The sequence below is a fragment of the Rhinopithecus roxellana genome, chromosome 12, assembly GCF_007565055.1.
Source record: "Rhinopithecus roxellana isolate Shanxi Qingling chromosome 12, ASM756505v1, whole genome shotgun sequence".
Classification (NCBI taxonomy): Eukaryota; Metazoa; Chordata; class Mammalia; order Primates; family Cercopithecidae; genus Rhinopithecus; species Rhinopithecus roxellana.
In genome coordinates this window covers 133,513,833-133,537,067 of record NC_044560.1, presented here as the reverse complement: position 1 = coordinate 133,537,067, position 23,235 = coordinate 133,513,833, and the positions used below count along the sequence as shown (strand labels likewise).

Below are 23,235 nucleotides of genomic sequence, written 5' to 3'. Positions count from 1 at the left end.
CAGGCTGAGTGGAGTTGTGGATAAGGGCTTACTGCAGCCTCAACCTCCCAGGCTGAAGCCATCCTCCCACCTCAGCCCCCCAAGTAGCTGGGACTACAGGCACGTGCCATGGTGCCAGGCTAATTTTTTTTTTTTTTTGTAGAGCCAGGGTCTTGCTATGTTGCCCAGGCTGGTCTTGAATTCCTGGACTCGGGGGGTCATCCTGCCCAAAGTCCTGAGATTTCAGGCATGAGCCACCACACCTGGCCTGTTCATCAAAAATTGAGATTTGTACTGTAGTTACAACTTTCTGTATATTTGTTATTTCAAAGTAAACATATATTTATTTATTTAGAGATGGAGTCTCACTCTGTTGCCCGAGCTGGAGTGCAATGGCATATCTCGACTCACTGCAACCTCCGTCTCCCAGGTTCAAACGATTCTCCTGCCTCAGCCTCCCGAGTAGCTGGGATTACAGGAATGCACCACCATGCCCAGCTAATTTTTGTGTTTTTGTTGAGACAGGGTTTCACCATGTTGGTCAGGCTGGTCTCAAACTCCTGATCTCAGGTGATCTGCCTGCCTCGGCCACCCAAAGCGCTGGGATTACAGGCATGAGCCACCATGCCCGGTCCTATTTTTATTTTTTTATATATTTTTTGAGACAGAGTCTCACTGTGTTGCTCAGGCTGGAGTGCAGTGGCACAATCTCGGCTCACTACAACCTCCATCTCCTGGGTTCAAGCAATTCTGCTGCCTCAGCCTCCCAAGTAGCTGGGATTACGGGAGTGCACCACCACACCTGGCTAATTTTTGTATTTTAGTAGAGACGGGGTTTCACCATGTTAGTCAGGCTGGTCTCAAGTGATCCGCCTGCCTCGGCCTCCCAAAGTGCTGGGATTACAGGCTTCACTGACCACACCCAGCCACATATGCATTTTCCTTTTTTTTTTTTTTTTTTTGAGAGGGAGTGTTGCTCTGTCTCTCAGGCTGGCGTGCAGTGGCATGATATCGGCTGACTGCAACCTCTGCCTCCTGGGTTCTGGCAATTCTCCTGCCTCAGCCCTCTGAGTAGCTGGGATTACAGGTGCCCACCATCATGCCCGGCTAATTTTTGTATTTTTAGTAGAGACAGGGTTTCACCAAGTTGGCCAGGCTGATCTCAAACTCTTGACCTCAAGGGATAGTCCCGCCTCAGCCTCCCAAACTGCTGGGATTACAGGTGTGAGCCACTGCGCTCGACCCACATGTGTATTTTCTACAGGCTTCCTTTCAGGCGGCTGAGAGGCAATTGGATCAACTGAGGTCAGGAGTTTGAGACCAGCCTGGCCAACATGGCGAAACCCTGTCTCTACTAAAAATACAAAAAAATTAGCCGGGCGTGGTGACACGCGTCTATAGTCTCAGCTACTCGGGAGGCTGAGGCACAAGAATCGCTGGAACCCGGGTTGTAGGGGGAGGTTGTGGTGAGTCAAGATTGGGCCACTGCACTCCAGCTGGGCGACAGAGACTCTCTCTCAATTAAAATAAATAAACAAACAAACAAACAAATAAATAAATAAAGGCCTTCTTTCTGTTATGCTTATGAAAATGCTGTTATCCATCTTCATTTCTTGTGCATTGTTTCAAAAATCTATGTGCATTCAAACACATGCACATGTGGTTTTACTTTTGTTCCTTCCTCACATAAAGGGTAGCACCCTCTACCCACTGAACCTTTTGGGGGTTATCCACATTTGTGTTTTGCTTCATTAATTCTCCTGGCGCCTGAGTGCCCCATTGTGTGGAATGACAAACAAGGAATGTCACCTGAGCCCTCCTTGATGTCTAATGGTTTCACATCATTCAATACATCCAAACAGTGCTGCACAGAACGTTCTGGGACCTATGTCATCCAATACCTTTTTTTTTTCTTGAGACAGAGTCTTGTTCTGTTGCCCAGGTTGGAGGGCAGTGGCAGGATCTTGACTCACTGCAACCTCCACCTCCCAGGTTCAAGCGATTCTCGTGCCTCAGCCTCCTGAGTAGCTGGGATTACAGGCGTGTGCCACCATGCCCAGCTAATTTTTGTATTTTTAGTAGAGACGGGGTTTCACCATGTTGGCCAGGCTGGTCTCGAACTCCTGACCTCAAATGATCTGCCTGCCTTAGCCTCCCAAAGTTATGGGATTATAGGTGTGAGACCCCACGCCTGGCCATTTTTTCTTTTTTGTCATCTCCATTCTGATTATAAAATATATACCTGCTGTGGTGGCACAAGCTTGTGACAGAGCAAGACTTCCTCTCAAAAAAAAAAAAAAAAAAAAGGAAAATAAATATATTAGTGTGTTTCTTTCTTTCCTTTTTTTTTTTTTTTTTTTTCTTTTGAGATGGAGTCTCGCTCTGTCGCCCAGGCTGGAGTGCAGTGGCACAATCTCAGCTCACTGCAAGTTCCACCTCCTGGGTTCAAGCGATTCTCCTGCCTCAGCCTCCCAAGTAGCTGGGATTACAGGCACCCGCCACCACGCTCAGCTAATTTTTTGTATTTTTAGTAGAGATGGGGTTTCACCATGTTAGCCAGGATGGTCTCCATCTCCTGACCTCAGGTGTTCCACCTGCCTCGGCCTCCCAAAGTGCTGGGATCACAGGCGTAAGCCACCGTGCCTGTTTTTGGCCTGTTTTGTTTTTTAATATCAACTTAATTGAGGTGTAATTTACACACAATAAAATTCCTCCTTTTTAGGTTACAGTTCCGTGAATACATCCGGTTGTGTGGTCATCCGGTCAAGGTACAGGACATTTCCATACCTCTCCCAACCACACCCTTGTCACCTGGGTGGCAGCCACTGATCTGCTCTCCAGCTTCATAAATTAGTTTTTCCTGCTATAAAACTTGGCGTAAAAGTACATTACTCTTTTTTTTTTTTTTTTTTTTGAGACGGAGTCTTGCTCTGTCGCCCAGGCTGGAGTGCATTGGCCGGATCTCAGCTCACTGCAAGCTCCGCCTCCCGGGTTCACGCCATTCTCCTGCCTCAGCCTCCCGAGTAGCTGGGACTATAGGCGCCGCCACCTCGCCCGGCTAGTTTTTTTGTATTTTTTTGGTAAAAACAGGGTTACGGCCGGGCGCGGTGGCTCAAGCCTGTAATCCCAGCACTTTGGGAGGCCGAGACGGGCGGATCACGAGGTCAGGAGATCAAGACCATCCTGGCTAACACGGTGAAACCCCGTCTCTACTAAAAAATACAAAAAACTAGCCGGGCGAGGTGGCGGGCGCCTGTAGTCCCAGCTACTCGGGAGGCTGAGGCAGGAGAATGGCGTGAACCCAGGAGGCGGAGCTTGCAGTGAGCTGAGATCCGGCCACTGCACTCCAGCCTGGGCGACAGAGCAAGACTCCGTCTCAAAAAAAAAAAAAAAAAAAAAAAAAAAAACAGGGTTACGCCGGGCGCGGTGGCTCACGCCTGTAATCCCAGCACTTTGGGAGGCCGAGGCGGGCGGATCATGAGGTCAGGAGATTGAGACCATCCTGGCTAACACAGTGAAACCCCGTCTCTACTAAAAATACAAAAAACTAGCCGGGTGTGGTGGCGGGCGCCTGTAGTCTCAGCTACTCAGGAGGCTGAGGCAGGAGAATGGCGGGAACCCGGGAGGCGCAGCTTGCAGTGAGCCGAGATCGCGCCCCCTCGCACTCCAGCCTGGGTGACAGAGCGAGACTCCGTCTCAAAAAATAAAAATTAAAAAAAAAATAAGACAGGGTTTCACCACTGTTAGCCAGGATGGTCTCGATCTCCTGACCTCGTGATCCGCCCGTCTTAGCCTCCCAAAGTGCTGGGATTACAGATTTGAGCCACCGTGCCTGGCCTCTTTTTTTTTTTTTTTTTTTAATAAACGTCTGACTACTGTTGCTTAGTGTAATGTTTTTGAGGTTTATTCGTGTGTTTGCATTTCTTTTTGTCTAAGTTGCAACTTCTGGGCCTCAGAAAACAGTACCCCCAAATGGGCTGGGCACAGTAGCTCATGTTTATAATCCCAGCACTTTGGGAGGCCGAGGCGGGAGCCTTTGAAGACGGTGTTCCAGAGCAGCAGCCTGGGCATCAAAGTGAGACCACATCTTCTTTTTTGGAGACGGAGTCTCGCTCTGTTGCCCTGGCTGGAGTGCAGTGGCACGATCTCGGCTCACTGCAAGCTCCACCTCCCCGGTTCAGGCCATTCTCCTGCTCAGCCTCCCCAGTAGCTGGGACTACAGGTGCCCACCACCACACCCGGCTGATATTTGTATTTTTTAGTAGAGGCAGGGTTTCACCGTGTTAGCCAGGATGGTCTCGATCTCCTGACCTTGTGATCCACCCCCCTCAGCCTTCCAAAGTGCTGGGATTACAGGCATAAGCCTCTGGCCTGGCCCTTTTTTTTTTTTTTGAGACAGAGTCTCATTCGGTCACACAGGCTGGAGTGCAGTGGTACAATCTCGGCTCACTGCAATCTCTTCCTCCTGGCTTCCAAGGATGCCCCTACCTCCGCCTCCCAAGTAGCTGAGATTACATGCGTCCACCACCGCACCCAGCTAATTTTTCTATTTTTAGTAGATACTGAGTTTCAGCATGTTGACCAGGCTGGTGAGACCCCATCTTTACAAAAAATAAAAATAAATTATCCAGGCCCAGAGATGCAGTCCTTTAGTCCTAGCTACTTGGGAAGGTGAGGCAGGAGGATTGCTTGGGCCCAGGATGTGGAGGCTTCAGTGAGCTATGACTGTGCCACAGCACTCCAGCTTGAGCGACAGAGTGAGAACCTGTCTCTCTCTCCCTCTTTTTTTTTTTTTTTTGAGACAGTCTCGCTCTGTTGCCCAGGCTAAAGTGCAGTGGCGGGATCTTGGCTCACTACAACCTCCGTCTCCCGGGTTCAAGTGATTCTCCTGCCTCAGCCACATGAGTAGCTGGGATTACAGGCGTGTGCCACCATACCTGGCTAATTTTTTGTATTTTTAGTAGAGACAGGGTTTCACCATGTTGGCCAGGATGGTCTCAATCTCCTGACCTTATGATCTGCCTGCCTTAGCCTCCCAAAGTGCTGGGATTACAGGCATGATACACTGCACCCGGCACCTGTCTCTTAAAGAAAGAAAGAAAATAAATAAATAAATAAGAGAGCCAGGTGGCTGGGCACGGTGACTCACGCCTGTAATGCCGGTAATTTGGGAGGCTAAGGCAGGTGGATCACCTGAGGTCAGGAGGTCAAGACCAGCTCAGCTAACATGGTGAAATCCCATATCTACTAAAAATACAAAAAATTAGCTGGGCCTAGTGGCGCATGCCTTAGTCCCAACTACTTGGGAAGCTGAGGCAGGAGAATCACTTGAATCCAGGAGGCAGAGGTTACAGTCAGCCGAGATCGCACCACTGCATTCCAGCCTGGGTGTTAGAGTAAGACTCCATCTGAAAAAAAAAAAAAGAAAGGAAAAAAAGAAAAGAAAATGAAAATAATACTCCAAAATGAAGGCCGCAGCAGCAGTTTCAGTAGCAAAAGTTTTCCTTGGACCTTTTCCTGCCCTCCTGTCGCTCAGTCCCATTGTCCCCGAGGCTAGCTACGAAAACTAGAATTTCTCTTCCCCAAAGGCAGGTCATAAAAACCAAAACCCTTTTGCCCAAAGCCAGCCATAAAACCTAAAAATATTACTTTAACTTTTATTCCACCCTATCTGTATAAAAGCTGACCATAGGCCAGCGTGGTGGCTCATGCCTGTAATCCCAGCACTTTGGGAGGCCGAGGCGGCCGGATCACCTGAGGTCAGGAGTTTGAGACCAGCCTGACCAACATAGTGAAACCCTGTCTCTACTGAAAATACAAAATTATCTGGGAAATTAGCCGGGTGTGGTAGCATATGCCTATAATCCCAGCTACTCAGGAAGTTGAGGCAGGAGAATGGCTTGAACCCGGGAGGCAGAGGTTGCAGTGAGCTGAGATCTCGCCATTGCACTCCAGCCTGGGCAACAAGAGTGAAACTCTGTCTCAAAAAAAAAAAAAAAAAAGCCGGGCGCGGTGCTCAAGCCTGTAATCCCAGCACTTTGGGAGGCCGAGACGGGCGGATCACGAGGTCAGGAGATCGAAACCATCCTGGCTAACATGGTGAAACCCCGTCTCTACTAAAAAATACAAAAAACTAGCGGGGGGAGGTGGCAGCGCCTGTAGTCCCAGCTACTCAGGAGGCTGAGGCAGGAGAATGGCGTAAACCCGGGAGGCGGAGCTTGCCGTGAGCTGAGATCCGGCCACCGCACTCCAGCCGGGGCGACAGAGCGAGACTTCGTCTGAAAAAAAAAAAAAAAAAAAAAAATAGCTGGGTGTGGTGGTGCACATCTATAGTGCCAGCTACTTGGGAGGCTGAAATGGGAGGATCGTTGAGCGGGTGATGTTGAGACTGCAGTGAGCAGTGATCACGCCACTGCACTCCAACCTAGGGGACAAAGGGAGACCATGTCTCAAAATAATAATAATAATCTGACCTACCTTACTTGACAGTAAGTCATAAAACTCCCATTCCAGAGAGGGTCCTGCCCCGTACCGCCACCAAAAAAATACACACTCAAAGAGCCAAAAAAAACAAAAACAAAAACAAAAGCAAACAAACAAACAAAAACCTAGACAGAAAAGCCTTGCTGGTTCTCCCCACTCAGTGTACTCACATTAGATCATACCCTTTTTCACCAGTCATATTTCTTTTTTCTTTTTTTTTTTTGAGAAAGAGTCTCGCTGTGTCACCCAGGCTAGAGTGCAGTGGTGCGATCTCAGCTCACTGCAAGCTCCGCCTCCCGGGTTCACACCATTTTCCTGCCTCAGCCTCCTGAGTAGATGGGACTACAGGCAACCGCCACCACGCCCGGCTAAGTTTTTGGTATTTTTAGTAAAGACAGGGTTTTACCGTGTTGGCCAGGATGGTCTCGATCTCTTGACCTCATGATCCACCTGCCTCGGCCTCCCAAAGTGCTGGGATTACAGGCATGAGCAACTGTGCCCGGCCCCTCCAGTCATATTTCTGTAGGGCTGTCCATACTTTATTAAGCTAGGCCAGGTGTGGGGGCTAATGCCTGTAATCCCAGTACTTTGGGAGGCCAAAGCGGGTGGATTACTTGAGGTCAGGAGTTCAAGACCAGCCTGGGCAACATGGTGAAACCCCGTCTCTACTAAAAATACAAAAATTAGCTGGGCATTGTGACGGGTGCCTGTAATCCCAGCTACTCGGGAGGCTGAGGCAGGAGAATCACTTGAACCAGCGAGGCAGTGATTACAGTGAGCCAAGATGGCGCCACTGCACTCTGGTCTGGGTGATGGAGTGAGACTCCGTCTCAAAACAACAACAACAACAACAACAACAACAACAGCAACAACAACAAAACTTTATTAAACTAAACATAGAAGTAGACAATTTCCTCTGTGTCTTTGGGTCATCATTCTAAATACTCTCATATACACATTATATATGAGAGTATAGAAATACAGATATATGTATATGCGTTTTCTTCTGTTAATCAACCAACCTCAGGTCAATAATTCTTCAACAAACCTTTAGGGGGTGAAGAACCTTGGCCTTCTACATAATCCATTGTATGACCATGGTTCGCTTATCCAGTCACTTGTTGATGGGCAAATTTGTTATATTTATTTCCCGATTGTTTTTATATTGTCTATTTCATTGATTTCCACTTATTTATTTGAGTTCCTTCCTTTTGTTTTGTTCTTTTTGTTTGTTTGTTTGTTTGTTTGTTTGTGTTTTGAGATGGAGTCTTGCTCCATCGCCCAGGCTGGAGTGCAGTGGTATAATCTCGACTCACTGTGACCTCTACCTCTTGTGTTCAAGAGACTTTCCCGTCTCAGCCTCCCTAGTAGTTGGGACTACAGGCACTAGCGATCACATCTGGCTAATTTTTGTATTTTTAGTAGAGATAGGGTTTCATCATGTTGATCAGGCTGGTCTTGAACTCCTGACCTCAGGCAATCCGCCTGCCCCAGCATCTCAAAGTGCTGGCATTATAGGCATGAGCCACCGCGCCTGGCCCATTTGAGGACTTTAATTTTTTTTTTCTTTTTTTTTTTTTTTAGTGACAGGAACTTACTCTGTCACCCAGGCTGGAGAGCTGGAGTACAGTAACGCAATCATGGCTTCCTGCAGCCTTGAAATCCTAGCCTCAAGCGATCCTCCCCCGCCTTGACCTCCCAAAGTGCTCACGCCACCGTGCCTGGCCTTTCTTCCTTTCTAATACATGAAGCTATAGATTTCCCTCTAAATACTGTGGTTAGCTGGATCTTGTATATCTTTAGATCCTGTGTTTTTATTTTTTATTTTTATCTCAAAATCTTTCCTAAATTCCCTTTTGAGTTTTTCTTTGACACATGGGTCATCTGGAAGTCTGTTTTTTATTTTTTATTTTATTATTATTATTTTTTGAGATGGAGTCTCGCTCTGTCGTCCAGGCTGGAGTGCAGTGGCGTGATCTTGGCTCACTGCAACCTCTGCCTCCCGGGTTCAAGTGATTCTCCTGCCCCAGTCTTCCAAGTAGCTGGGGTTACAGGCGCCCGCCACTGTGCCCAGCTAATTTTTTGTATTTTTGGTAGAGACTGGGTTTCACCATGTTTGCCAGGCTGATCTAAAAAACTCCTGACCTTGGGCCGGGCGCGGTGGCTCAAGCCTGTAATCCCAGCACTTTGGGAGGCCGAGACGGGCGGATCACGAGGTCAGGAGATCGAGACCATCCTGGCTAACACGGTGAAACCCCGTCTCTACTAAAAATACAAAAAACTAGCCGGGTGAGGTGGCGGCGCCTGTAGTCCCAGCTACTCGGGAGGCTGAGGCAGGAGAATGGCTAAACCCGGGAGGCGGAGCTTGCAGTGAGCTGAGATCTGGCCACTGCACTCCAGTCTGGGTGACAGAGCGAGACTCCGTCTCAAAAAAAAAAAAAAAAAAAAACTCCTGACCTCGTGATTCGCCTGCCTCAGCCTCCCAAAGTGTTGGGATTACAGGCGTGGCCACCACACCCGGCCAAAAAATATGGAATGCTTCATGAATTTGCGTGTCATCCTTGCACAGGGGCCATGCTAATCTTCTCTGTATCATTCCAATTTTTAATACATGTGCTGCCAAAGCGAGCACTATCTCTTTATTTTAATATTTTGATTTGAAAAATCTTCCCACCTCATCTCTTAAAGTGCTGGGATTACAGGCTCATGCCATCGCACCCAGCCATCATTTTATTTACTTATCCATTCGAAGTAAATTGTAAACATCAGTATTTGTCACCCCTAAACATTTCAGCAAGTATATCATTAGGTAGAGTACAATATTTGTTTATGATTCTTTCTTTGTGGTAAGCTTTGTGGAAAGATTCTTTGTTTATATCGGTGAAATGCACAAATCTAAAATGTACGGTTGGCTGGGCACAGCGGCTCACACCTGTAATCCCGACACTTTGGGCAGCTAGGGCAGGAGCATTGCTTGAGCCCAGGGATTCGAGACCAGCCTGAGCAACATAAGGAGACCCCTGTCTTTACAAATATATATATTTTTAATTAGCTGGGCATGGTGGTGCCCACCCTGGGAGGCTGCGGTGGGAGGATCACTTGAGTCCCAGAGGTTGAGCCTGCAATGAACTGTGATCACACTACTGCACTCCAGCCTGGACAATAGAGTGAGATCGTGTCTCAATAAAAACAAAAATAAAAAGAGAATTTAATAAAATAAATTGAAATGTAATAAAACAAAATAAAATATATGAGCCAAGGAGTTCTAACAAATGCACAGAGCTGTGTGACCTAGCGTATGGAATATATCCATCACTCCAGAAAGTTGCTTTAGACATGCGAACACTTACACTTAGTCTGAGTCATGCTTATAACATTTTTTACAGCATTTTATCCAATTAACAATAGAGAGGGTTTAATTCATCACTTTGTGGTTTGTCCTGAAGCTTGCTAACCCATTACATCAGAAAGCCAACCCAGCTAATTTGAAACTGGGTGAGTCAGTGAATGGTGAATAAGTAAAACACAAGAGTGAATAAAGAATAGAGGGATGAATGAAAATGTAAAGAAATCAGCCGGATGCAGTGGCTCACCCCTGTAATCCAAACACTTTGGGAGGCCGAGGTGGACAGATCACAAGGTCAAGAGATTGAGACCATCCTGGCCAACATGGTGAAACCCTGTTTCTACTAAAAATACAAACATTAGCTGGGCATGGTGGTGCACACCTGTAGCCCCAGCTACTCAGGAGGCTGAGGCAGAAGAATCGCTTGAACTCAGGAGACGGAGGTTGCAGTGAGCCGAGATCATAATACTGCCTCCAGCCTAGGAAACAGAGCGAGACACCTTCTAAAAAAAAAAAAAATCAATGAATGGGCCAGGCACAGTGGCTCATGCCTGTAATCCCAGCACTTTGGGAGGCCAAGGTGGGTGTACCACCTGAGGTCAGGAGTTCAAGACCAGCCTGGCCAATATGGCAAAACCTTGTCTCTACTAAAAATACAAAAATTAGCTGGGCGTGGTGGCAGGTGCCTGTAATTCCAGCTACTTGAGAGGCTGAGGCAGGAGAATTGCTTGAACCGGGGAGGTGGAGGTTGCAGTGACCTGAGACCGCACCACTGCACTCCAGCCTGGGCGACAAGAACAAAACTCTGTCTCAAAAAATAAACAAATAAAAATAAAAACAAAACAAGAAATCAATGAATGATGAAATCAGCAAGAGTGATTTGATGAATGCATGGTTGGGTGGATAGATGGAGAGATGAAAAGATACATGAATGGGTAACTTTCCAGCTTGAGTTGGAAAAGGGTAAAAAAATAGACAATGAAGAGGTGAATGGATAATTGGATAGAAAGAGATGGAAAAGTGATGAATGGCTGAATGGAGGGATGAATGGGCATATGGAGGACAAATGGATGAGTGTGATGAAAGCAGAGAATTACATGGACAAATAGAGGGATGAAGAAATGAATGGATGGACGAAAGTTAGATGTAAGGATGGCTGAATGAATAGACAGATGGACTGGTAGATGGTTAGATGTTTGGATGGATGGAGAGGATGACGGATGGTTAGATGCATGGGTGATGGATAAAGTGTCGAATGAAAGAATGGTTGGATGTTTGGATGAGTGGGTGAACATATGGTTGATTGGATGTTTGGAGAGATTGACCATGAGATAATGAGATGATGAGTGCAGAGGTAAATGGATGGGTGGATGGGTAGGTGGATAAAAGGTTGGATGAAAGATGGTTGAACCATCAGATCAATGGATGGATTGATGAGGTCTAGATGTTGGATGTTTGATTGATGGATGGTTGGACGGACTTTTGGTTGGATACATGGAGAGATTAATGGATGTTGGGATACATGAGTGGAGAGATGGATGCATGGATGTATGGAACGACAAGCTGTATAGTGGTTAAGTGTGCAGATCCTTGGGAGCCAGACCAGCTGGATTTGAATCCTCCTCCTGCCATTTATACACTGCGTAATTTGGGCAATTTGTTTCATTTTCCTTTGTTTCCTCATCTGTTACAGAGGGATGATAATAATTGTTTCTACCTCTTGGGGTTGCTGTGAGAAATGAATGAGCTCTAAATCAGTGCTTGGGGCATAACCAGGGTTATGATGATGAGAGGATGGATGGTCAGATGACTGGATGGATGAAGGATAGATGAAGTGCATGACTGAACGAAGGAAGGGAAGAGTAGTGGGGGAGCAGATGGAGACACACACTCATGAGACACCCTCAGACATTTTATTAGGGGCTTAGAAAGGAGTCCTAGGGGATCATTCTATTTTCCCATGAGTTATGGCCCCAGCAATAGATTAGATCTGGACATAGGACAAGGTAACATCACCCTGGATTTCCACCGTGTCTACCCTCTGAAAGGCCGAGAGGCGATGGGTGAAGTCAAAGAGGTGCTGGCCATTGGCGAAAACCTTGAAGCGATCCGAGCCACAGCGAATGGACAGCTGCAGGGAGAGTGGGGGGCGTGAGGCCAGGGCCAGGACCAAGGCCCTGGAAGGAAGTGGGAAAAGAGAACCCAGACTCACATCAAAGAACTGTCCGGGACCAAATGGGTTATGCGTGATCTTCCTCTCCTCGGATCCCCACGAGCCTTTCAGAAGGCTGTTCCGGACCACGGTACCGTCGCCCATGCGGGGATTAATGTGCAAAGCTATGTCCCCCGTGGAGCCCACCTTGAAGTTGATGGCAAAGCTGGGGACAGAGAAGGAGGGGGGAGTCAGATGGAGTCCAATGGGGAGGGGCCTGTGGGCTGGACCTCTGAGTCCCTAAAGGAGGAGGGAACAGAGGGTCTAGACTGTTGGGTCTGAGGAGGGAGGAGGGGGCTGGGGGTTCCCACCTAGTCTACGTTATACCTCTTGCCTGCGGGGGGCACATAGCCCTTGATGATGATGGTTCTTCGAGCCGTGAGCCCTCCTTGCAGCCTCCCGAAATATGGCACAGGCTGTGGGAAGAGAATGGGGGGGTCCCATTCTCTCTCAGCTTAGCAGAGCCAGATGTGGGAAGAAATTTTATTTTTCTTTTCTTTTCTTTCCTTTCTTTTTTTCTTGTAAGAGATGGGGTCTCACTCTGTCACCCAGGCTGGAGTGCAGTGGCATTATCAAGTCTCACTGCAGCCTCGAACTGCTGGGCTCAAGCAATCCCCCCATCTCAGCCTCCCGAAGTGCTGGAATTACAGGCATGAGCCACCACGCCCAGCCTTGCAGGAACAAATTTTGTTTTCTTTTTTTTTTTTTTTTTTTTTTTTTTTTTTTTTTTTTTTTTTTTTTTTTTTTTTGAGACGGAGTCTCGCTCTGTCGCCCGGGCTGGAGTGCAGTGGCCGGATCTCAGCTCACTGCAAGCTCCGCCTCCCGGGTTCACGCCATTCTCCTGCCTCAGCCTCCCGAGTAGCTGGGACTACAGGCGCCCGCCACCACGCCCGGCTAGTTTTTTGTATTTTTTAGTAGAGACGGGGTTTCACCGTGTTAGCCAGGATGGTCTCCATCTCCTGACCTCGTGATCCGCCCGTCTCGGCCTCCCAAAGTGCTGGGATTACAGGCTTGAGCCACCGCGCCCGGCCACAAATTTTGTTTTCTAAGCAGTCTCCCTCTGTTGCCCAGGTTGCAGTGGCACAATCTCAGCTAACTGCAACCTCTGCCTCCCGGGTTCAAGCAATTCTCCTGCCTCAGCCTCCCGAGTAGCTGGGATTACAGGCATGTGCCACCACACCTGGCTAACTTTTGTCATTTTAGTAGAGATGGGGATTCACCATGTTGACCAGGCTGGTCTGGACCTCCTGACATCAAGTGATCCACCTGCCTTGGCCTCCCAAAGGGCTGGGATTACAGGCATGAGCCATCATGTCCGGCCAAGAACAAATTTTCTTCCTTTTTTTTTTTTTCTTTTTTTGAGACAGAGTCTCGCTCTGTCGCCAGGCTGGAGTGCTGTGGCGCTATCCCGGCTCACTGCCACCTCCGATTTCCTGGTTCAAGTGATTCTTCTGCCTCAGCCTCCTGAGTAGCTGGGATTACAGGCGCCCACCACCACGTCCAGCTAATTTTTGTATTTTTAGTAGAGACGGAGTTTCATTATGTTGGCCAGGATGGTCTCGCTCTCCTGACCTCGTGATCCACCCGCCTCGGCCTCCCAAAGTGCTGGGATTACAGGCATGAGCCACCATTCCTGGCCCAAGAACAAATTTTCTGAGAGGCCCTACTCCTCCTGGAAAACATCCCCCAACCCCTTCTGCTCCCTAAACCTGACCACTAACTCTATCTACCCTCTCCCCACCTCCCACCCCAAACACCCTCAGCCCACTCTCTTTCTGGCTGTCTCAGGTTCCCCGGGGATCCGTGCCCCCTCTCGACCATCCACCTCTGTTTCCCCTAAGCCATACCGGGTTGAAGACTGGGGGTCCTTCCATGGTCTGTGAAGTGAGGAAGAAGCGATATTATTCTCCAAGAGTCAACAGATATCTACGACACACCCATTAGACTCCGACGTTTCTCTAGGTGCTGGGTTAGTACACCTGGGGCTGCAACCCCTTTTAGCTTCCCCCACCCCAATTCTCACCATTCCCACTCCCCACCCGGGGGCATCTCAGCCCTCCCACTCACGGGCAGGCTGTTCAGCTGTTGATGGCAATGTCCGGGACCCTGAACGATGGACAGAAGGTGGGAAGGGTGAGAGGGCTGAGGGACCCCCACTAAGGGGGAAGACCCTCACCCGTCAGCAAGTACTTACAGGGTAAGGTGGCATCATTGGGGGTCCCTGTGGGCACAGAAAGAGAAAGCGGTTATGAGAGGGTCCCCACATTTGGGACTGAAAGATGTCGAGGGTGCCTGCCCTGGGGTGGCCCACCACCACCACTGTGCCAGGGAACTCTGGCATCAAAGGGTGGCACCCCAATCACAGATTCATGGAGAGGGGCACCCCATGTTGAGGGATTGCTGATGCCCAGTGACTCACCCCAAAGTTGTAGGACAATGCCTGGTCCATTCCATTCTCTGTACCCTTCCCCATGCTGTCTTCCTGCTGTCCCGGGGCCCTGACTCGCTGACCTTGATCTCAGTTTCTGCCTCTGTCTCTGTGTTTCTGTCTCTCTCTCTGTCTTGGCCACACCTCAGCACAGGGGCTTCCTTCTGCCTAACACCTTATTTATTTAATTTAATTTAATTTAATTTATTTATTTGAGATGGAATTTTGCTCTCGTTGCCCAGGCTGGAGTGCAGTGGCACGATCTCGGCTTACTGCAACCTCCACCTCCTGGGTTCAAGAGATTCTCCTGCCTTAGCCTCCCAAGTAGCTGGGATTACAAGCATGCGCCACCATGCCCGGCTAATTTTGTATTTTTAGTAGAGACAGGGTTTCTCCATGTTGGTCAGGCTGGTCTCAAACTCCCGACCTCAGGTGATCCGCTCGCCTCAGCCTCCCAAGTCTAACACCTTTAACTTTTACTCTCTGTCTCTCCCTTTCTCTCTGTTTCCTCGTCTTTTCTCCTCCTTGTAATTAACTCCTTTCTGTCTTGACTTCTATTCTCAGCCAGCTATCCCAAAGGCCCTTTAAAAGTAGCTTTATATAGCTGGGTGTGGTGGCAGGTGTCTGTAATCCCAGCTACTTGGGAAGCTGAGAAAGGAGAATTGCTTAAACCTGGGAGGCGGAGGGTGCAGTGAGCTGAGATTGCACCACTGCACTCCAACCTGGGCCACACAGCAAGACTCCATCTCAAAAAAAAAAAAAAAAAGTAGCTTTATATGCCGGGTGCTGTGGCTCACGCCTTTAATCACAGGACTTTGGGAGGCTAAGGTGGGTGGATCACCTGAGGCCAGGAATTTGAGACCAGCCTGGACAACATAGGGAGATTCCTCCCCTCCGTCTTTACAAAAAATTTAAAGATTAGCTGGGGATGGCGGCGTGTGCCTGTAGTCCCAGCTACTCAGGAGGCTGAGGTGGGAGGATCACTTGAACCCAGGAAGTTAAGAATGCAGTGAGCTGTGATTGCACCACCACACTCCAGCCTGGGTGACAGAGCCAGACCCTGCCTCAATAATAGTAATAAATTAAATAAAATTGAGAAACTCAATTTAATTGCATGTTATTTATTTTTAATGATGGTGTTAAGCAACCTCTTGGGAATTCATTCACTATCGTGTGTTCTTTTCCCTTCCTTATCCTCACTTCCTGACTCACCTTACACACTTCCTCCTACACCAGGAAGCCCTGCCTTCCTGACCCATGGCTAGTCAAGCCCTTCCTTTAGGCTCCCAAAACCTCCTGCATACTCCACATCCCAGCCCCCACCCCTCTGCCTGTGCCTTCCCTACCACAGCCCTGACCATTTCTGATGCCATGTCTGTGAGCCCGGTGAGGTCAGGGCCCAGAGATATCTCAGTCATTCCCGTCTCCAGCCCTGCCTAGCCCAGGGCCTGACCCCTCTGCCTGCCCCCACACACCCCCTATCCTGGTCCTGATCCCTCTACCTGGGTCCCAACCCAGCTGCAACCCTTCAGCCTGGGCCTCCCCTTCCTGGCCCTGATCCCTTGCAGTGATGGGTCTGTCTTCCCAGTGGGCTCCCTTGATCATCACTGGGCTCTTGGCATCACTGAGCAGAGGGAGGCGCTTGGGAAATAAATGAATGTGGAACCTGGCTGGGCACCATGGCTCACACCTGTAATCCCAGCACTCTGGGAGACTGTAGCCAGTGGATCTCTTGAGGCTAGGAGTTCAAGACCAGCCTGGCCAACATGATGAAACCCCATCTCTACTAAAAATACAAAAATTAGCCGGATGTGATGGTGGGTGCCCGTAATCCCAGTTACTTGGGAGGCTGAGGCAGGAGAATCGCTTAAACCTGGGATGCAGAGAGTGCAGTGAGCCAGAATCACGCCACTGTACTCCAGCCTGGGCGACAGAGCAAGACTTCATCTCAAAAAGAAAAAATAGGCCAGGCCCGGTGGCTCACGCCTGTAATCCCAGCACTTTGGGAGGTTGAGGCAGGCAGATCACGAGGTCAGGAGATCGAGACCATCCTGGCTAACACGGTGAAACCCTGTCTCTACTAAAATATAAAAAAATTAGCCAGGCATGGTGGCGGGCACCTGTAGTCCCAGCTACTTGGGAGACTGAGGCAGGAGAATGGCGTGAATCCGGGAGGTGGAGCTTGCAGTGAGCCAAGATTGCGCCACTGCACTCCAGCCTGGGCAACAGAGCGAGACTCAGTCTCAAAAAAAAAAAGAAAAAAGAAAGAAAGAAAGAAAAATGAATGTGGAACTGAATTTAGAAAGGAAGGACGCAAGAAGGGATGGGACCCCTCATACCTGGGGTGGGGGGAGCCGGCCTCCGATGAAGTTGATTGATTGAAGTTGCAGATCCCCATCCACTTGCAGGTGGGTGACCATCTGCAGGGGAAGCCGGTGCCCATACTCATAGAAGGAATTTCCATTTACCACCACCTGGAGGTCAGAGATGGGAGGTCAGGAGTCAGCACCCATGATCCTGGGAAGGTAGAAACAGGAAGCAGGGGCAGGGTGCCATGGCTCACGCCTCTAATCCCAGCACTTTGGGAGGCTGAGGTGGGCAGATCATTTCAGATCAGGGGTTCGAGACTAGCCTGGCCAACATAGTGAAACCCCGCCTCTACTGAAAATACAAAAATTAGCTAGGCATGGTGGCAGGCGCCTGCAATCCCAGCTACTCGGGAGGCTGAGGCAGGAGAATCGCCTGAACCCGGGAGGTGGAGGTTGCAGTGAGCCAAGATCACACTGCTGTACTCCAGCCTGGGCGACAGAGCAAGACTCTGTCTCAAAAAAAAAAAAAAAAAAAAAAAAAGCAGGGAACAGGGATGTTTTTCATTGGGAGTTGAAAGTCTTGGGGATGAGCTGGCGCAGCCTCAGCATCAGGAACCTTGGAGTCCACAGCTCAGAGGCCAAGCTAGGGTCAAAAGTCAGCTCACTGGCCAGGTGCGGAGGCTCATGCCTGTAATCCCAGCACTTTAGGAGGCCAAGGTGGGGGGATCATTTGAGATCAAGAGTTTGAGACCAGCTTGAGCAACATAGCAAGACCCTATCTTTACAACATAGCAAGACCCTGTCTTTATAAAAACATACAAAAATTAGCCAGGCGTGGTGATGTGCACCTGGAGTCCCAGTTACTCCGGAGGCTGATGTGAGAGGGTCACCAGAGCCTGGGGAGGTTGTGGGTATAGTGAGCTCTTTGCATCACTGCACTCCAGCCTGGGCAACAGAGCGAGGCCCAGTCTAAAGAGAAAAAAAAAAGTACACGGTTTGCAAAAAACACAAACTGGTAGGAGGAAATCCACATGAAATGTATTACAAGGCTCTCAGCAGTAGGGTAATGGGACTAAGAAAAAGAGCTAAAAGAGGAATTTTAAAAATAGGCAAGAAAGAAAGAAAAGAAAAGAAAGAAGTTGACATAAAAAGTGGGGATAGAAAAAGGAAAGAAAGGAAGGAGGGAGGGAGAGAGAAGGAAGAAGAGAGGAGGGAAGGGGGGAAGGAAGGAGGGAAGGAAAGAGGAGAGAACGGAGAAATAGGAAGGATAAAGAAGAAAAAGAAGGAAGAGGCCGGGCACGGTGGCTCACACCTGTAATTCCAGCACTTTGGGAGGCCGAGGCGGGCAGACCACCTGAGGTCAGGAGTTCAAGGCCAGCCTGGGCAACATGGTGAAACCCTGTCTCTACTAAAAATACAAAAATTAGTTGAGCGTGGTGGCACGCGCCTGTAGTCCCAGCTACTCGGGGGGCTGAGGCAGGAGAATCTCTTGAACCCAGGAGGTGGAGGTTGCAGTAAGCCGAGATCGTGCCACTGCACTCCAGCCTGGGCAACAGGGTGAGACTCTATCTCAAAAAAAAAAAAAAAAAAAAAAGAGAGAGAAAGAAAACGAAGGAAGGAGGGAAGGAAGGAAGGAGCCGAGATGGGGCCACTGCACTCCGGCTCAGGAAATAAGAGAGAAAGGACGCAGACCTTGTAGTGCTCAGCCAGGACTAGGAAGACCAGCTCGAAGGCGGCACCCTTTTTGAAGGGCATGCTTCTCTTCCTCTCCTCGCTGCCCCACTTCCCGCCCTGCAGGGTGTTGAAGACCACCTTGTCCCAGCCGTCAAACCGCGGATTGAAGTGGAAGGCGATGTCTGCGCCCGGGTCCTGTCCCACCACAAAGTTCACGAAGAATCTGGCGGGACATGAAGGGCTCGTTCCCCCGGTGCCACCTCCCGGTGCCTGGGGGCCCCCTCTAGGAAGCCCTCTCCCCGCCGCCCTGTCCCAGGGCTCCCTGGTCCGGACCTCAGCACCTGCTCTGAGGGGCGACCTTGGCACTGTGGTCCATGGTGTGGAGGGGGCGTGAATTCTGAGGGGGGCAGATTCCCACCACCACCACACCTTTGCTCACAGCCTTTCCTTCTTTTTTTTTTTTTTTTTTTTTTGAGATGGAGTCTTGCTCTGTCGCCCAGGCAGGAGTTGGAGTGTCACAATCTCAGCTCACTGCAACCTCCACCTCCCGGATTCCAGTGATTCTCCTGCCTCAGCCTCCCAAGTAGCTGGGATTACAGGCGTGCACCACCACATCCAGCTAATTTTTGTATTTTAAGTAGAGATGGGGTTTCACCATGTTGGCCAGGCAGGTCTCGAACTCCTGACCTCAGGTGATCCACCTGCCTCGGCTTCCCAAAGTGCTGGGATTACAGGTGTGAGCCTGTCCTCCAGGCTGGAGTGCAGTGGCCACGATGGCAGCTCACTGCAGCCTCAACCTCCTGGGTCAACTGATTTTCCTGCATCAACCTCCCTAGTAACTGGGACTACAGGCTCATGCCACTATGCCTGGCTTTTTTTTTTTTTTTTTTTTTTTTTTTTTTTGTAGAGACGGGGTCTCACTATGTTGCTCAGGCTGGTCTCAAACTCCCGGGCTCAAGCAATCCTACCACCTTGGCCTCCCAAAGTGCTGGGATTACAGGTGTGAGTTGCTGTACCCAGCCCAACTTGCCTTCTTAGACCACCTCCTCCAGCCTCTTCCCAACTTCCAGTTATGACTGCTACGAGTCTGCCACAGGCCAGGCTCTGTCCTATGCATTTTGGGCCTCCCTGCTCCACTCCTGGCCCTGAAGATCATTTCCCTGATGCAGCCAGAGGGCCCCTGTGAACACCCATGCCGCATCACATTCTGCACCCCCGGCACACCAGCATCCTCGAAATTGCTCCCCAGGGCAGGCACACACCTGTCTCAGGGCTTTCGCACTGGCTCTTCCCTCTGTCTGGACGGCCCTTCCCTCAGCTGTCCCAGGGGATGCCTCTCTCCATTCTTTCTGTTCTTTGCTGAAATGTTTCCTTCCCAGGCAGAACTTCTCTGGCCGCCTTTTTAGTTTTTTTGAGACAGTCTATCTTGCCACCCAGGCTGGAGTGCAGTGAAGTAATCTCAGCTCACTGCAACTTCTGCCTTCAGGGCTCAAGTGATTCTCCCACATCAGGCTCCCAAGTAGCTGGGATTATAGGCACCTGTTACCAGGCCTGGCTCATTTTGTATTTTTAGTAGAGATGAGATCTTGCCGTTTTGGCCAGGCTGGTATCCAACTCCTGACCTCAGGTGATCAGCCTGGCTTAGCCACCCAAAGTGCTAGGATTACAGGCGTGAGCCACAGTGCCTGGCCTGGACTTCTTTTTTATGTTTTCCCTACTAGGACGTCAGCTCCATGAGGGCAGAAGTCTGTCCTGTTCACTCCTCCATCCCTAGTGTCAGGACACAGAGTGGGCACTCACTGAAGAAGTAAACAATAAATAAATAAACAACAGGCTGGGCAGAGTGGCTCACACTAGTGCCTGATTCTTCCAGCACTTTAGGAGGCCGAGACTAGAGGATCGCTTGAGCCCAGGAGTTCAAGACCAGCCTGGGCAACATAACAAGACTTTGTCTCTACAAAACAAATAATAATGATAAAAAAAATTAAAACCGGGTGCGGTGGCTCACGCCTATAATCCCAGCACTTTGGGAGGCCGAGGCGGGCGAATCACCTGAGGTCAGGAGTTCGTGACCAGCCTGACCAACATGGAGAAGCCCCATCTCTACTGAAAAATACAAAATTAGCTGGGCGTGGTGGCGCATGCCTGTAATCCCAGCTACTGCGGAGGCTGAGGCAGGAGAATCACTTGAAACCAGCAGGCGGAGGTTGCACTGAGCAGAGATCGCGCCATTGCACTCCAGCCTGGGCAACAAGAACGAAACTCCGTCTCAAAAAAAAAAAAAATTAAAAATTAAATTAGCTGGGCATGGTGGCACATGTCTGTAGTCCCATCTGCTTGGGAAGATGAGGTGGGAGGATCACTTGAGCCCAGGAGTTGGAGGCCGAAGTGAACCATGATATTGTGCTACTGCACTCCAGCCTGGGCAACAGAGCAAGACCCTATCTCTAGGGGAAAAAAAAAAGTCATATGAGGCCAATTATTGTCACCGTGTTAAGGCCCTTTTTAAAAAGTTAAGACTGGGCCAGGCACAGTGGCTCATGCCTGTAATCCCAGCACTTTGGGAGGCTGAGATGGGCGGATCACTTGAAGTCAGGAGTTTGAGACCAGCCTGGCCAACATGGTGAAACCCCGTCTCTACTAAAAATACAAACATTAGCCAGTATGCTGGCACATGCCTGTAATCCCAGCTACTCGAGAGGCTGAGGCAGGAGAATCGCTTGAACCTGGGAGACAGAGGTTGCAGTGAGCCGAGATCATGCCATTGCACTCCAGCCTGGGCGACAAGAGCAAAACTCCATCTCAAAAACAAGAAAGAAGAAAAGAAAAAAAAGAGCCGGGTGCAGTGGCTCACGCCTGTAATCCCAGCACTTTGGGAGGCCGAGGCGGGTGGATCACCTGAGGTCAGGAGTTTGAGACCAGCCTGACCAACATGGAAAAACCCTGTCTCTACTAAAAATACAAAATTAGCTGGGCCTGGTGGCACATGCCTATAATCCCAGCTACTAGGGAGGCTGAGGCAGGAGAATTGCTTGAACCTGGGAGGCGGAGGTTGCGGTGAGCCAAGATCGTGCCATTGCACTCCAGCCTGGGCAACAAGAGTGAAAGTCCGCCTCAAAAAAAAAAAAAAAAGAAAAAGAAAAGAAAAGGAAGTGAAGTACAGAGAGGTACAGTCACTTTCACCCTTTCACCAACATAGAGCTGGGGAGTGGCAGAGCTGGGATTTTAACTCAGGGACCCAGCCCGGAGCCTGTGATCTCAATTCCTGCCATCACACCCATCGGCTTCAGTCTAATGTCCAACTCAGGGGCTGCCTCTCAAGGTGAGCCCTCCCTGAACCTTCTGGCCCCCACATACCCACTCCTGATCTCCCCCAGGCTCGTCTCTAGCTATTGGGTGGGGCAGCAAAAGAGTCCCCTCCTCACCAGGGTGGGGTAAGGGCAGAAAGCCCCCAACAGCCAGGCCAAGAGCACTCTGTGGGAAGCCCCCTGCCAGCCCAGCCTGGCTTGGGGAGGGTCTTACCTCCTCATGTGCTCACTGGCTACTCCTTGGATGTAAACAGACATTCCCACGCTGAGCCCGCCTGGGATGGGCTTGTGGTAAGGCAGTGTCTGGAGAAGAGGCCTGGTGAGGGGACTCACAAGCCATCTGCCTGTTGCAGCCTTTACCCCTCCCGGAAAAGCCCCCCAGTCCCTTAAGCAGGGGAGAGGAAACCACGGGGGAGGACCAGGTTGAAGATGACGAGGGCCGACAGTTAGACGTGGACACAGACAGCCTGAGGTCAGGGTGGGCGTAAATTGAGGGTCTGGGTCTGCTTTGGGTAAATCAAACCACAGAGTTAGATGGGCCCCCCCAGGATCAGGGTAGGGAAAATTGGTGTGAGGGCTTATGGATGGAGCTGCGGGCAGGGTGGGGCCTGAGTCGGCGTCTCACCGGGTTGTAGGTGGGCTGGTAGCCCGGTGCGGGGACATAGGCCATTGCTCGAGGTTGCGCTAGTGGCTGGTCCTGTGAGAAGAGCTGCAGGAGTGGGAGATGGTGGCGGATGGCAGGCGGTGGTGGCTCTTATACCCAGGGTAAGGGCGTGGCTGGCAGGGGAGGATCCATAGGGCTCTCTTCCGGGACTCTCAGGCTTTCGGCTTCTCCTAGAGCGCACCCTAGTCTCCCTTCCCTTGACAGCTTCCCTGGTGACCAGCCAGGACCCAAATCACCTGGGTCCCCTCCCCTAGGCCCTCCTGCAAAGAGGAAGTGCTGATGAACTTCGGCCCTGCCAGGGCCTTATCAGAGCCCATAAAACCCTGCCCCGAATTCTGTTGGCAGAGGGAGGGTGAGAACAGGCAGGGCAGGGCAGGGCTGCAGGAGTGACCTAGGACAGGTGGGCAGCGGAAGAGGAGAACTCAGAGGAACTGCGAATTCCTGCCTCTCCCAGCAACTGTGAAGGGACCTACATTGATTACGTGCCCACCACACGGCTTTACCACGTACGTTGTAGTGTAGTGAGAGTGGTTTAGATTACTAGTGTGTGGAGCCAGAGGTTCTGGGTTCAAATCCTGCCTTTGCCACTTCTCAGCTGTCTGATGCTGGGTCAGTGCCTTACCTTCAATTTGCCCAAGTGCTCATCTGTAAAATGGGGATAGTGGTAGTATCAGCTGGGTGCAGTGGCTCGTGCCTGTAATCCCAGCACTTTGTTTGGCTGAGGTGGGTGGATCACCTGATGTCAGGAGACCATCCTGGTGAAATTCCAGTCTCTACTAAAAATACAAAAATTAGCCAGGCATGGTGGCGGGCGCCTATGATCCCAGCTACT

At 50.0% G+C, this 23,235-nt stretch overlaps 1 protein-coding gene and 1 non-coding gene across 2 annotated transcripts; both read right to left on the bottom strand.

Annotated features, from left to right (window-relative positions):
* Positions 1-8,986: 8,986 nt before the first annotated feature.
* On the bottom strand, positions 8,987-9,094 carry LOC115892458. Its single transcript, XR_004052340.1, has one exon. It is a non-coding gene; the product is annotated as a U6 spliceosomal RNA (small nuclear RNA).
* Positions 9,095-11,702: 2,608 nt separating this feature from the next.
* LGALS4 (galectin 4) lies at positions 11,703-23,137 on the bottom strand. The gene is made up of 10 exons (XM_010359836.2): positions 22,365-23,137; positions 21,954-22,042; positions 18,450-18,654; positions 16,788-16,922; positions 14,215-14,241; positions 14,088-14,126; positions 13,868-13,897; positions 12,348-12,436; positions 12,021-12,186; positions 11,703-11,939 (listed from the first exon to the last, which is right to left on the bottom strand). Exons 1-10 carry the CDS (start codon positions 22,407-22,409, stop codon positions 11,793-11,795), a joined length of 972 nt encoding a protein of 323 aa, XP_010358138.1. The 5' UTR covers positions 22,410-23,137; the 3' UTR covers positions 11,703-11,792.
* Positions 23,138-23,235: the final 98 nt, after the last annotated feature.

Bases quoted from the DNA above. Each gene is read 5' to 3' on its own strand.
- LGALS4 (XM_010359836.2), bottom strand. From the start codon at position 22,409: ATGGCCTATGTCCCCGCACCGGGCTACCAGCCCACCTACAACCCG. The intron at 22,043-22,364 runs GTGAGACGCCGA...CCTCTTCTCCAG, and splicing joins ACCAGCCCACCTACAACCCG to ACACTGCCTTACCACAAGCC. The intron at 14,127-14,214 runs GTAAGTACTTGC...TCCATCGTTCAG, and splicing joins CAATGATGCCACCTTACCCT to GGTCCCGGACATTGCCATCA.